The 15,355-nt window shown below is 49.6% G+C and overlaps 1 protein-coding gene across 2 annotated transcripts in view; it reads left to right on the forward strand.

The window, feature by feature from the left end:
* The window catches only part of LOC140729306 (active breakpoint cluster region-related protein-like), a 102,994-nt gene that overhangs the window by 35,285 nt on the left and 52,354 nt on the right, over window positions 1-15,355 (forward strand). For both annotated transcript variants that reach the window (XM_073048918.1, XM_073048919.1), the window contains 6 exons: window positions 2,385-2,437; window positions 7,314-7,454; window positions 8,212-8,330; window positions 10,947-11,121; window positions 11,873-11,983; window positions 15,065-15,140. In XM_073048918.1, coding sequence (XP_072905019.1) covers window positions 2,385-2,437; window positions 7,314-7,454; window positions 8,212-8,330; window positions 10,947-11,121; window positions 11,873-11,983; window positions 15,065-15,140 — 675 coding nt within the window. The remainder of the gene's footprint in view (window positions 1-2,384; window positions 2,438-7,313; window positions 7,455-8,211; window positions 8,331-10,946; window positions 11,122-11,872; window positions 11,984-15,064; window positions 15,141-15,355) is intronic.

Below are 15,355 nucleotides of genomic sequence, written 5' to 3' on the forward strand. Positions count from 1 at the left end.
GAGATCAAGAGAGTGAGTGAGGGAGAGAGTGAGGGAGTGTGAGGGTGTGAGTGAGAGTGTGAGGGAGAGAGTGAGGGAGAGAGTGAGGGAGTGAGTGAGAGTGTGATTGAAAGAGTGAGGGAGTGAGTGAGGGTGAGTGAGAGAGTGAGGGTGTGAGGGAGAGAGTGAGGGAGAGAGTGAGAGTGTGATTGAGAGAGTGGGGGAGTGAGTGAGAGTGAGGGTGTGTGAGAGAGTGAGGGTGTGAGTGTGTGAGTGAGAGTGTGAGGGAGTGAGTGAGTGAGTGTGATTGAGAGAGTGAGGGAGTGAGTGAGAGTGTGATTGAGAGAGTGAGGGAGTGAGTGAGTGAGTGTGATTGAGAGAGTGAGGGTGTGAGTGAGAGTGTGAGAGTGTGAGGAGAGAGTGAGGGAGTGAGTGAGGGTGTGAGTGAGAGAGTGAGGGAGTGAGTGAGAGAGTGAGGGTGTGAATGAGAGTGTGAGTGAGAGAGTGAGGGAGAGAGTTTGAGTGAGAGAGTGAGGGTGTGAGGGAGAGTGGGAAAGGGAGAGTGACAGACAGTCAGGGAGAGTGTAAGTGTGGGGAAAAAGAGGAAGTGGCAGACTAGGAGTGGCAAAGAGAGAGGGAGATTTAGAGTGAGATAGTTGAAGTAAGTGTGTGTATGTGTGAGAGAGGGAGAGAGGGAATTGAGAGAGAGAGGGGTCAGAACATCACTTCATGGACTGGGTAAACCTTCAATTTGAACAGTAGAACTAGTAAAGAGACAGAGAAAATGAAACAATGGGATAAGCTAGGAGAGAGGGAGGGAGAGCTGGAGACAGAGATAGTGAGAGAGAGAGAGGCTGATACAGACGGAGTGAAGAAAAGAAACAAAGAGGGAGAGGGGGAGAGGAAAGGGGCTGGAGAGTGGTGGGATCAGAGGCAGAGAAACAAAAGAAGGAAGTGAGAGGACGATCGAGTGTGACAGAAAGAGGCAGAGGGAGAGACTGAATGAGGGAAAGAGACAGACTGAAGAATGGGGAATGCGTGGTGAAGAAGGGAGGGCAGAGGGATCGAGGACGAGAGAATGATATTCAGAGTGAAAGCTCCCTCAGCAGATTTGGAAGTCAAAATGTAAGATCCATACAGCTGGGGTGGGGGTGGTGTATGTTTTGTTAAGATTACGTTGTTTTGGTGCATCCTGTGTAACCTAACTCCACATATCAACCTGGGTATTCCAGGCATCTGCCCACTGAGCCATCTCTGCACCCACCCTTGAATAAAGAGAGCAGAGTTCCCCCATGACCCCATACACCCTTACTAATATTCTGTAAACTTGTGTCAAAACGTTGATATGTTTGAACTCCATATCCCATTGCAACAAAGGTCAATGTTCCAATTTGACTACTTGCTGTACCTGTATGTTAAAGACCACAGTTCATTGGAACAGAATTAGACCATTTGGCCCATCAAGTCTGGTCTGCCATTCCATCATGGCTGATGTACAGTCCTTTCCCTCTCAACCCCCATTCTCCTGCCTTCTCCCCATAATCTTTGGTGCCCTGACTAATCAAGAACCTATAAACCTCCGCTTTAAATATTCCTAATGACTTGGCTTCCATAACCGCCTGTAGCAATGGATTCCATAGATTCACCACCCTCTGGCTAAAGAAATTCCTCCTCATCCCTTTTCAAAAGGGACAACCTTCTATTCTGAGGCAGTGCCCTCTGGTCCTAGACTCCCCTAGTCCTCTCTATCTAGGCCCTTCAATACTTGGAAAGTTTCAATCAGATCATTCTTATAAGCTCTAGTAGGTGCAGTTCCAGAGCCATCAAACGTTCCTCTTGCGTTAACCATCTCATTCCCAGGGTCATTCTCGTGAACCTCCTCTTGCCCCTCTCCAACTCCAGCACACTCTTTATTAGATAAAGGGCCCAAAACTGGTCTTAGTACTCCAAGTAAAGTCTGACTGAAGACTTAGTTGCAGCAAAGTGTGCTATCCTGTTGGATTCCTATCACCAGGACCACAAGATCCTTTTCCACTGAAAAAATGGTTGTACCTGTATCTCCCTCTCTCCACTCAAATAATAACTCTTCCTCCCATAGTGAACTCCTTCACTTTTCCCCACATTAGATTCCACCTGGCAGCTCGTAGCCCACTCCCTTGGCCTACCTATATCCCCCTGTGCTTTCTCTATGCCCTAACAACCCTCTGGGAGAACATTCACTAGATGGCAGCAGGTCAAGGAGGCAGTCCATCCCGGCCTTCTCAAGGGGCCGTTGGGAATGGCCGATAAATGCAGGCATGCCCAGTAACTTGAAGATCTCATATTTTCAGGCAAAATGTAGATTTGGTTTAAGGGATTTCTGTTCCTTGAACCGAAACACTCAAGCTTTTCTGATTTCCCTCCAGCCCTGCTGCTGAAGCCGGTACACCACATCACCAGGGTGACTCTGCTGATAGGGGTAAGTGCTGATGTTCTATGCCTTCACACCACGGGGTTCATGGGAACCAGCCAGGACGGCGGGTTAGAGCAGAAATCTATGCATACCGTCCCATCACACACAGCCAAGGACAGACACAGAGTGAGGCTTCCTCCCCACCGTTCCATCACACACTCCCGGGGTCAGACACAGAGTGAAGCTTCCTCCACACCGTTCCATCGCACACTCCCGGGGTCAGACACAGAGTGAAGCTCCCTCTACACTGTCCCATCACACACTCCCAGGGTCAGACACAGAGTGAAGCTCCCTCTACACTGTCCCATCACACACTCCCAGGGTCAGACACAGAGTGAAGCTTCCTCCCCACCGTTCCATCACACACTCCCAGGGTCAGACACAGAGTGAGGCTTCCTCCCCACCGTTCTATCACACACTCCCAGAGTCAGACACAGAGTGCAACTTCCTCCAATCATGCATTCACGGGGTCAGACTCAGAGTGAAACTCCCTTGACGTAGACACAGGATCAGACAGAGTGTGGAGCTGTTCTGATTGAGCTGCTAGAAATCGAGGAAAAGTTATGTATAAAGTTTGCAAGAAATATTGGAGGAACTGCAGCGGCCTCCTGAATATCTGAGTGAGGGGCTGTTTTAGTGTGGAGGCCTTCTTTGGAAATTTTCTCTCCAGTTTAGTTTGCTTTTATTGGTGGCCGCTAACTGTGTAGCTGCTTGCTGTGGCCGCTGGCAGCTAGCCAGAAAGCCATTTCCCTCCGAAAGAAGGGAGAGAATCTGTTGCTCTCCTGCTGACATCGGGATAGCACCCCTTCCTCCAGACTAGTTGTGTTTCTTTGTGTGTGGGTGTGTGTGTGTGTGTGTGTGTGTGTGTGTGTGTGTGTGTATATATACCTTGAACATCTCGACCTTTCGTGGCTTGGGACTTCGAGACCGATGGAGTCTTTCCCTGTGTTGTAATTTCTGGTGCTGTGCCAAAAGGGAATGTCAAGAGCTGGGCACATTCCTACTGTCCCAGCAACAGAAGATTCCTCTTCCACCCTGCTGGACTACCTGGGACATGTTCCAGCTCTTCTCCGGACCCCAGAATCTTAATGCTGACGCCACAGGATCAGGCGAATGGCGGGAAGTTCTCCAGGAACACTACTTGCTGCAGGACTTTATCAGCAGACATTGATTTCACAACAATTAATGTCTCTGTTCCTTGTTTCTGACTGCAGTGTCACCATGCTGCGTTGGTCTCCCTGGGGAATTATGCAAGGGCAACTTCTTCACCCTTGGATAACACCCTGTTTTAGTCGGTAATGAATGAACGTGGGATGCAATGCTTTATTGTGCCCTGGAATAACTCTGGAACTGTGCTCGGTTGCCACGAAGGGCTTGCTTAGGGTAGGTGGAATTCTAGCCTCTGAGAAAGAGTTCAGAAAGGCGGTGATAAAGGATCTAGTGCTCTCCTGGTGTACACGACAAATAAACTTTTCTTGAGTTACCAGCCGGGCACGGGTATCAATTTTAGCTGACGTTTCATTGACAAACTCTGCCATCTTCATTGGAGGTGATGGCAGTGTTCTACCTGAGGACTGACAAGATGGTGCACCAGGCTCTCAGTGGGGGTGGGGGGGGGTCACGCTTAAAGCCACCTTTGTGCGGATGGAGCTGATTACTCCCACGCAGTGGATCGTCCTTGGGCACGTCAAGTTCTCTATTCCCAATGAGGTCTTCCTTCCCCATCCATCTCTCTTTTGGACATGTAAGGTCAGATATCACTGCCATCGGACTCAAGTTTAAGAGATGCACCTTCTGCAGCCTAATCTCTTCCTAGCACCAGCTGTTCATGCAGCCAGCACGTGAGGAGGGTGTTGTGGGTTGATTTACTGCCTGGCACAAGGGGCAGACACCCAGGTGTATCGGAGCTCTGAACATCCACGGTGTCCTGTGTGTGAGGAGGCAGGGTGCTTCTGGAGGGACTGTGCCAACCCCCATTCCCAGGAGAACAACCCTGGTACCTCTGCCCTATGGTTCTGCGTCTAGAGGGGGTGAGGGTAGGGATGAGGAGGGTGGAGGAGACTCTGCGGGGCAGGTAGGCAAAGAAGTCCAAACTCCTGAAGAAGAAGGCCCCCGAGGACACGGAACCAATGCACTGAGGAACCCACTTGCCTTGAAGTTCAGTGGGAGGATGAGGGAAGAGCCCGAGTGGAAGGGATGCTACATCGGTGGCCCCTGTACTCATGTGCTCCCCCGGCCTGAAGAGAAGGAGTTCCTCTCTCGACAGGGGAGAGAGATTAGATGTGGGGGAGTAACCAGGGGGGCTGGTAATCCCGGTGGATGTTAGCCCCCAACCTGAACTTCCAGATGCGGCCTTGAGCCCTGTGGTGGGTAGAGCACATGTATGAGAAGGTCTGGCAACTGAGGGGGCCCTGGATGGTGAGCAGCAATCAGCCCCTCTCACTCTCAGAATCCAATGGGAGGAGGATGTCCCAGTTACCCTGCTCCTGGGGCTGGTAGCAGAGGTTTCTAACCAGGCTGCGGGTGGGAATGTGTTAGTTTAGGGCATATTAGTTAGAATTTGACTGGTCTTTTGTTTGTAATGTGGAAATACTTTAAGTGTAGTGGATAGAATTTGTAATAAAAGTATTTTTGTAAAGAAAGGGGCCAGGCTCAGAGTGAAGCTCCCTCTACACTGTCCCATCACACAATCTTAAGTCAGACACGGGGTGATGTTCCCTCTACACTGCCAGGGCAGAGACGGCACCAGTCAGATACACCTACTACTCTACAACTTCTGCTGCATCGAGATTCAAAGTGGGTGGAATGAAAGAAATACAGTGGAGACCAGTTAAATGGGACACATCAGGACCAGTACATTACGGCCCAATTAGCTGGTTTCATGGAAATATTTTAAAAAGTATTTAAAAGGTAAACTATCATTTAACTGAATAACAAATTATATATCTAAATGAAATACAGAACAGATTAGAACTCTATCAATACTACGACAGTACTACAGAACTGTGTTAGTTCCTAATTGTTATCGATGGAGGAACTCACCCAGTGCGCATATTCTTTTGATTGACTGTATGATGAACAAAATCAGTGCAAATTCCTAGTGTAGATAATGGACTGCCTTCCTACAAATGCTGTTGATGATTGCAACCTCTAAATCTTTATTTTCATTGTCACTGGCATATGTCGTGAGATTTGTTGTCTTTGTAGCAGCAATACATAATATTAGAACCAAATCAATTACAGTAAGTAAATATGTGTTAAATTAAATTAAATAGGTAGTGAATTAAAAATCTAGTGAGGTAGTGTTCATGGGTTCAATGTCCATTCAGAAGTCGGATGGCAGAGGGGACAAAGCTGTTCCTGAGCCCTTCAGGCTCCTGCACCTCCTCCGATGGTAGCATGACCTGGGTTTTGGGGGTCCTTAAAGATAGATGCCACCTTTGTGAGGATTGTCAATACCTTCAAATTCTTCACAGTTCCTGACTTGAAATAATGAAATCATTTCATTTTCACTCCCGGCCATTTCTGGCATCTCCATGCCTGAATAGTTCAAACTGAGGTGAGGAAAACAGTTCAGAATTATCTTTCTTCTTATTTCTCACCAGCTGTTAGTGACAAAAGTCACTGCTTTTTTTTAACACATGCACACACAACGGACACTACTTAAACACATAACACAAGAACCTAAGAACATATAAAATAAAAGTGGGAGTAGGCAATCTGGCCCATCGAGCCTGCTCCACCATTCAGTAAGATCATGGCTGATCTGGCCATGGACTCATCTCTACCTATCTGCCTTTTCCCCACAACTCTTAATACCCCTACTATGCAAAAATCTATCCAACCTTGTCTTAAATATATTTACTGAGGTAGCCTCCACTGCTTCATTGGGCAGAGAATTCCACAGATTCACCACCATTTGAGAAAAGCAGTTCCTCCTCATCTCCGTCCTAAATCTACTCCCCTGAATCTTGAGGATATGTCCCGTAATTCTAGTCTCACCAGTGGAAACAGCTTTCCTGCCTCTATCTTATCTATCCCGTTCATAATTTTATATGTTTCTATACGATCTCCTCTAATCCCTCTGAATTCCAGTGAGTACAGTCCCAGGCGACTCAATATCTCCTCACAGTCTAACCCCCTCATCTCTGGAATCAACCGGTGAACCTCCTCTGCGATGCCTCCAAAGCCAGTATATCCTTTCTCGAGTAGGGAGACCAGAACTGCACACAGTACTCCAGGTGCAGGCTCACCAGTACCCCGTATAGTTGCAGCATAACCTCCCCGCTCTTAAATCCAATCCCTCTAGCAATGAAGGCCAACATCCCATTTGCCTTTTTGACAGCCTGCTGCACCTGCAAACCAACCTTTTGTGATTCATGCACAAGCACTCCCAAGTCCCTCTGCACAGCAGCACGCTGCAATCTTTTACCATTTAAATAATAATTTGATCTTTCATTTTTCCTTCCAAAGTGGATGATCTCGTATTTACCAACATTGTGCTCCATCTGCCAAACACTTGCCTACTCACTCAACTTATCTGTATCTCTCTGCAGACTCTCCATATCCTCTGCACAATTTGCTTTTCCACTCAATTTATTGTCATCAGCAAACTTAGATACACTACACTCGGTCCTCTCTTCCAGATTGTTCACTCTAGGCTAGGTGTCGAGTCTAACAGCCACACGAGTGCACGTGATTGATGCTAGTTAGAAACTGTTCAGCAAGTCTCCTGTCCCAATTATGGAGCATAATGTCCCAAATAAAGGAAGGGAATTCCAGCTATTTTCTTGATTTATTTTTGTTCTTTAAGAGTTGTCCTAAATAAGCAGCTGTGATGGCCCAATTACCCAGAATCCTCTGTACTGCATTGTTACTACAGGAGCTGCTCAGAAGCACGCCTAGTGACCACCCTGACCGCCCGGCACTGGAGACAGCGCTCAATGACTCCAACAGCTTCCTCTCCGCCACCAACCAGACAATCTACCCTAAGACTGGACTCCGGGAATCTAGTACTGACAAGGTACCGGTAACTCCTTGGGAAATGTTCATCTGATGCTACATAATGCCTGAACCTAGAGGATAAAGGGCAGTGTGTCTGTTACCTGGCCCCCAGAGGCTGTTGCCCGGTCCCAGAGAGGGAGGGGTGTGTCTGTGGCCGGTCCCAGAGTCGGGAGGATAGTGTGTCTGTCGTCTGGTCCCAGAGTGGGGAGGACAGTGTGCCTGTGGTCTGGTCCCCAGAGAGGGAGGGGCATGTCTGTGGCCTGGACCGAGAGTGGAGGAGTACAGAGTGTCCGTCACCTGGTTCCGTACCGGGAGAGGTGTGTGTCTGAAGCCCAGTCCCAGAGAGGGCGAGGACAGTGTGTCTGACAATGAGTCCTCGAAGGAGAGAGGACCATGTATCTGATGCCCAGTATCAGAAGGGGAAAGGGCAGTATATCTGATGCCCCCCTCTGAGAGGGAGGGGAAGTGTGTCTGATGTCTGGTCCTGGGTGGGGGGGGGGAGAGGATATTGTGTCCAATGCACATTCCAAGAGGGAGAAAGCATGGTGTGTCTGATGCCTGGTTTCAGCTCAGCGGTGGGGGGAGGGGGGAGCATTTTTATGATGCCTGGTACTAGAGGGGGAAAAAAAGTTGTGTCTGAAACCTGGTCCGGGTGGGGGTGGGGGGTTAGTATGGAGAAATACAGTGTCAAACCTACACTGTCTAATGTTTGATCTGGGGAGAGTGTGGGTCACAGAACTGCTCACCTTGTCTTCCTTTGTCTTCCCGATGCTCAGGACCAGCCCCTGGTGAAGGACGCATTTGTGGTCGAGGTGTCCGAGGGCTCGCGGAAACTACGGCACATCTTCCTCTCCACGGACTTCCTCTTCTGTGCCAAGATGAAGCGTCTGCCTGGGTAATCCGATGGAGCCACACAGCCCGGGGACGTGCCTGCACCCACACCCATCCACATTCACTCGTACTGGGTTTACAGCCTTCTCTGCCTTGGTGATTCAAGGGCTCATGTGGGAGCCTCTGATTCCATCGCCCCTCAGGCACCTGTGTTCAACCCCTCTGGGATACGGGATCTTTGCTGAAAAGACCAGCATTTATCACCCATCCCTAAACACCACTTTAGAGTTTAATTCAGATAATGAGAGCCATTGCTCTCTGGGAGGTCAAATGTATGGGGAAAGGACCATGCCAGCGTTCATACACAGAGGGATCTAGGGGCCAAGTCCATCGTTCACTCATTATGTGATGTGGCTGATCATGGCCTCTGCATGATCATGGTTGTTCTTGGCAATTTTGTCTACAGAAGTGGTTTGACATCAGTTTCTTCTGGGCAGTGTCTTTACAAGACATTATCAACGTCTGCCTGACATCAGTGGTCGTATAACCAGGGTTTGTAGTGAGCACCAGCTGCTCGTACGACCGTCCACCCCCCTGCTCCCCGTGGCTTCATGTGACCCTGATCGGTGTGGGGGGGGGGCCTAACCAGGTGGTACACCTTGCCTAAGGATGACCTGCAAGCTGGCCAAGGGAAGGAGCACCTTTCACCTCCTCTGGTAGAGATGTATTCCACCCTGCCACCCAAGCCCAAGTCTATAGCTCCCTGAAATTGGCCACACAAGTGGGTAGGGTGGCACAGAAGGCATATGGCTTCCCTTCATTCATTGGGCCACAGAGTATAAGAGTCAGGCATCACATTGCAGTTGTATAAAACCTTGGTGGGCCGCACTTGGGGTCTTGTGTACAGTTCTGGCCGTCCCATTTCAGGAAGGGCGTGGTGGCTTTGGAGAGGGACCAGAAGAGGATTACCAGGATGCTGCCTGGATTAGGGAGTTTTAGCTGCAGGGAGGGGTTGCAACTGGAATTGGTTTGTCATCATCACATGTACCGAGATACAGTGAACAGTTTGTCTTGCATGCTGTTCATACAGATCAGAGCATTGCGCAGTGCATCGAGGTAGAACAAGGTAAAACAGTAACAGAATGCAGAATAAAGTGTGAGAGCTACAGCAAAAGTGCAGGTAAACAATAAGGTGAAGACCATAGCAAGGTAGACTGTGATGTCAAGACCATCTTATCGTCCTGGGGAACCATTCAGTAGTCTGATAACAGCAAGGTAGAAGTTGTCCTTGACCATGGTGGTACGTGCCTTGTGTATCTTCTGCCCGATGGGAGAGGAGAGAAGGGAGAATATCTAGGGTGGGTAGTGGCTGCTTTACTGAGGCAGTGAGAAGTGTAGGCAGAGTTCATGGAGAGGAGACTGGTTTTTATGATGTGCTGAGCTGTGTCCACAGCTCTCTGGTCAGATCCAGAGGGGCATAGGTGGCGTAACTGTCCACTGGCCTTTTTCCCAGGGACCAGAAACAAACAACTAAAGAGCATTGTCAGTTAATATAGAGGAGGCTTTACCCAAACACAGAGTAGCAGAGATGGCTGATCAGTAGATTATAGTTTACAATAAACTGAAAAATTACAAGCCAAGGGGGTTATAACAAGAGAGAAAATATATTTAAGACGACAAGATAACCGAAGGCTGAAAGCACCTGGATGAGGCTGGCTGATCTGATGGGCAAACAAGAACTGTAGATGAGAGCTGGGTTTAAATAGGATGCAGGTGATGAGTTGGAAATGAGTGGCAGGTGACTCCTGTTAGCTGGGTGGAGACTGGCAGGTGACTCCTGTTAGCTGGGTGGAGACTGGCAGGTGACTCCTGTTAGCTGGGTGGAGACTGGCAGGTGACTCCTGTTAGCTGGGTGGAGACTGGCAGGTGACTCCTGTTAGCTGGGTGGAGACTGGCAGGTGACTCCTGTTAGCTGGGTGGAGACTGGCAGGTGACTTCTGTTAGCTGGGTGGAGACTGGCAGGTGCCTGCATGTGCAGACGTGACAGGCATAGGTTTAAGGTGATGCATACAAAATGCAGGAGGAACTCAGCAGGCCAGTCTACAGAAAGGAATAGAGTTGACGTTTCAGGCTGGGACCCTTCATCAGGACTCAAGAGTCTCAAGGGCCATGGGTCAAATTATCAACTCGTTATTCCTTTCCATAGATTCCTGATTTCTTCCAGCACTGTGTGTGTGTGTGACTCTGGATTCCGCAGAATCTCTGCTGTTTATAGGTTTCAGGTGGGGATCTTTGATAGATTATGCCTTCTTGAGATAGCGAGTCCTGGAGATACTACTGATGGTGAGGAGGGACAAGCCTGTGATGTCTTGGGCTGAGTCCATGGCTCTCTGATGCGACCGGTCCAACAGTACATTTGCAGAGTTCTGTTAAGGTGTTTGGTGGCAAGCCAAACCGCCCTATCCTTCCAAGAGAGTAAAGGTTTGTAAGTTGGCATCCGGGAGGAGGCACCGTCCCAACAACACCTGTCCTGAGCTAGACTTGAACCCATAACTTCCTGACAGAGGGAATGAATGCCTATTGGCCTGTCATTGAGTGCTCCCAGCCCTACTTGCTTCTGGAGTGTCCCAGCTGCTACAGGGATTAGAACAATGCTAGCTAGCTCTCCTTTCCCCTCTAGGAGGCAGATGAACTTCAAGTACGATTGGTACCTCCCCTTGGAAGACGTCACCCTCCAGAGCGCCAGCGAGATCCAGCTGATGGCTCCTGGCATGCTGCAGGCTGTGCCCCAGAAGGAGATCGAGGAGGTCAAGGCGCGGCTGATCTCCACCAAGATCGAGATCCACCTGGAGAAGGTCAGCTGGGAGGGGTCGAGGGAGTAAAGGACAATGTGAAGGAGTGGATTGGAGAGAAAAAGGGGGGAAGGGAGAGATCAAGGAGAATGAGAAAGAGGGAAGGGATTGGAGGGGGATGGGGGGTGTTTGGAAAGAATGAGAAAGGGATGGGATGGGAGGAAGGGATAGAAGAAGGAAGCTTTTGGAGAGGGAAAGAGGAGGAGGGAGGGATTGGGGAGGAAGGAGAGCAGGAGAAAGTAGGGATCAGAATGAGAGGAGGGAGGGAGGGTGTGGGTTAGAGGGTGGCTGAGGTAAGAGATCAGGAAAGGGGAGAGAAGAATTGGGAGGGAGGAAGAGGGAAAAGATCAGAGAGGGAGGAGGAGGGAAATGGGAAGAGATCAGGGGAGGAAGGAAGGATGGGAGACAGAAAGAAAGGGTCAGAATGAGACAAGAAGGTAGGGATGGAGAGCAGAGGAGGGATGGGTGAGGCTGGACAGAGAGGAGTGAGGGTTCTTATGAATAGAGGGAAGAAATACAGAAAGAGAAAGGGAGAGAGGAGAGCAGGTGGGAGGGAGCCTGGAAAGGAGGAGGGGATGAGAAAGGGAGTGAGTGAAAGATGGGAGCGTGCTGGGAAAGGAAAAGAGCTACAGGGAGGGTGAGGGAAGCATGATGTAATGGGAGACACCAAGGCTGGCCCAGACTTGATGGGCTGAAGGGCCTGTGTGATGGTGGAGAACAAGAAGTAATGTGATGGGCAATCTTGCTCCTGCAGAAACACAACAAGGGCATCGAGCGCCTCCGGAAGAAAATGTCCGACCTTGAGACGTGGCTCCTGATAAATTCTCCATCACTGCCCCTGGGATTACAGAGCAGGAGCGGCAAGGTAGGATCAATGAGCCCACTGGACATAGCGTCCGCCCACCAGTTCCCCACCCTCCAGTCACACCGTGACATCCAGTCCCGGAAGGGGAGAGGACAGTGTCCAAAGAGGGGGAGTGGATGGTGCTTCCGACACCATGACACTCCCTCTCCCTCAGTACAGCCACTGCTCTGTCGACTAAGGTTTTTGGTCGGCTCTAGTTGCTTTGAAGTTCACTTGTAATCTAGAGTCATCTGCTGAGTCCTTGTGGTGACCTCTATCGCTTCGGTCGCTCCCCTGAGCGTTGACTGCTCTGGTGGGAACCACAAACAAAAGAAAACTTTACAGATGCTGGAAATCCAAGCAACTCACACGAAATGCTGAAGGAACTCAGCAGGCCAGGCAGCAACTGTGGGAAAGAGTACAGTTGACATTTCAGGCCAAGACCCCCCCAGCAGAACTGGAGAGAAAAAGATGAGGAGTCAGAGCTCGAATGTGGGGGGAAGGGGGGTAGTGAGTAACAAGCTGATAGGTGGAACTGGGAGGGGGGAGGGTGAAGTAAAGAGCGGGGAAGTTGATTGGTGAAAGAGATAAATGGCTGGGGAAGGGGGAATCTAATAGGAGAGGACAGAAGACCATGGAAGATAGAAAAAGGGGGAAGATCACCAGAAGGAGATGATGGGCAGGCAAGGAAATAAGGTGAGAGAGGGAAATGGGATGGGGAATGGTGAGGGTGGGGAGGCATTACTGGAAGTTTGAGAAATCAATGTACATGCCATCAGGATGGAGGCTACCCAGGAGGAACATAAGATGTTGTTCCTCCAACCTGAGTGTGGCCTCACTTTGACAGTAGATGAGGCTGTGGATGGACATATGGGAATGGGAAGTGGAATTAAAATGGGTGGCCACTGGGAGATCCCGCTTCTTCTGGTGAATACAGCGTAGGTGCTCGGTGCAGCAGTCTTCCAATCTACGTCGGGTCTCATCGATATACAGGGGACACACCAGGAGCACCGGACACAGTAGATGACCCACCAGACTCACAGGTGAAGTGTCACCTCCCCTGGAAGGACTGTTTGGAGCCCTGAGTGGTAGTGAGGGAGGAGATGTAGGGGCAGATGTAGCACTTGCTCCACTTGCAAGGATAAGTGCCAGGAGGGAGATCAGTGGGGAGGGACAAATGGACAAGAGAGTCGTATAGGGAGTGATCCCAGCAGAAACCAGAAAATGGCGGGGGGGGGGGCGGGGAGGGAAAGATGTGCTTGGTGGTGGGGTCCCATTGAAGTTGGTGGAAGTCAGAGAGAATTATGTGCTGGATGTGCAGGCTGGTGGGGTGGTAGGTGAGGACAAAAGGAGCCCAATCTCAGGTAGGGTGGCGGGAGGATGGAGTAAGAGCAGACGTGTGCAAAATGGAAGAGGTGTGATTGAGGGCTGCGTAGATCACGCAGGAAAGGAACCCCTTTCTTTGAAGAAGGAGGACACCGCCTTAGTTCTGGAATGAAAAGCCTCATCCTGAGAGCAGGTGTGGTAGAGACAGAGGAATTAAGAGAAGGGGGTGGCATTTTTACAAGTAGAAGGGTGGGACGAGGTGTAGTCCAGGTAGCTGCGTGAGTCAGTGGGTTTACAATAGACATTAGTGGATAATCTATCTCCAGAGATAGAGACAGAGATATTGAGAAAGGGGAGGGAGGTGTTAGAAATGGACCAGGTAAATTTGAGGGGCAGGGTGGAAGTTGGAGGCAAAGCGGATGAAGTAGACAAGCTCAGCATGGGTGCAGGAAGCAGCACCAATGCAGTTGTTGATGTAGCGTGGGAAAAGTGGGAGAGTGACACCAGTGTAGGCTTGGAACATAGACTGTTCCACATAGCCGACAAACAGGCAGGCTTAGCTGGGACCCACGTGAGTGCCTATGGCCACACCTTTTGTTTGAAGGAAGTGGGAGGCACTAAAGGAGAAATTATTGAGAGTGAGGACAAGTTCCACTAGACAGAAGAGAGTGGTGGTGGCGGAGAACTGGTTGGGTCCGATGTCCCGAAAGAAACATGGAACAGTATCCCCCAAGAATAAGGTTCCTCTTGATCTCACCTACCACCCCACCAGCCTCCACGTCCAGCACATAATTCTCTGTAACTTCCACCATCTCCAAAGGGACCCCACCACCAAGTACATCTTTCCCACCACAACTCACCAAGAGTTAAAGTCAAATTTACTGTCATCTGCACCAGTACTGTATGTAATGCAATGTAAAAACTCCTTACAACAGCATGGCAGCCACATCACATCACATACCCAGCATGCACTAGAAATAAAACAGAATCTAAATGTGCATTTACAGAATTTTAACAAGAGAGAACACAATTTCCACAAAAAGAATGGTTTATTTTAGTGTAGTGATTTAACTGGACTGAGATAGTGATTAGGGTTTGGCCAGTTCGTTCAAGAACCGAATGGTTGAAGGGAAGTAAATGTTTCTGAACCTAGTGGTGCCCAACCTCCTGCCCAATAGTAGTTGTGAAAGGGTGGCCTGGCACAGGTGGTTGGGATGTTTTATGATGGGTATTGCCTTCTTGAGGCCTCTTACAGATACTACTGATGGTAGGGAAGGATATGCCCTTGACATATTCGGCTGAGTCTACAACCAATCCCAGCCTCCCACCTTCAAATCTAGACCTGGCTCTACTGTAGCTAGGTCCATTCAACACCGTGTCGTTGCTTCAGAGTTTCCACTAGTCTGGACATAAGCTCCGGCTTAGACCATATGTGTCAGAGTCTGGAGTTCAATTCGGGTGTGCTCTGTAGGGAAGTCTGTTTGCTCTCCTCATGTGAGCATGGGTTTCCTTTGGGTGTTCCACTTTCCTCCCACAGTCCAAAGATGTACCTGTTAGTAGGTCATTGTAAATTGTCCTGTGATTAGGCTAGGGTTAAATCGGTTGTTGCTGGGTGGACCGTTCTCTAAAGAAGTAAATTTGCCAACATTGTTCTGGTGCCTTTTTTACGTCAGGAGGACCTTTCAACCCTTTGACCTTGAACCTCACCAGTCCCTGACCTGTTCTCCAGATACTGAAGGGTTGTTAACTACTTGCTTGTTTGTGCCCTTCCCCCAGAGTTACATCTTCCTCTTGTCCTCTGACTACGAGCTCCACGATTGGAGGGACACCATTGAGCAACAGAAGAAGAAGGGTGCGTGACGTCAGCCACTTTTCCTGGCTCTCTTACCTCGCTGCTCAGTCCCTTTCTCACTTCAGTTGGTCAGTACAACCTCCCCAACCCCTCCCTCCCATTCACGGGGAACTCCTTCACCCAGAGGGTTGACCTGCCAGTAGAAGTGGCCAATGTGGGACCACGTGAGTTGTTTGGATGGGTATGTGGATGGGAGGGATTCCGAGGGATATGGC

This window comes from Hemitrygon akajei, chromosome 6 (genome assembly GCF_048418815.1).
Source record: "Hemitrygon akajei chromosome 6, sHemAka1.3, whole genome shotgun sequence".
Lineage (NCBI taxonomy): Eukaryota > Metazoa > Chordata > Chondrichthyes > Myliobatiformes > Dasyatidae > Hemitrygon > Hemitrygon akajei.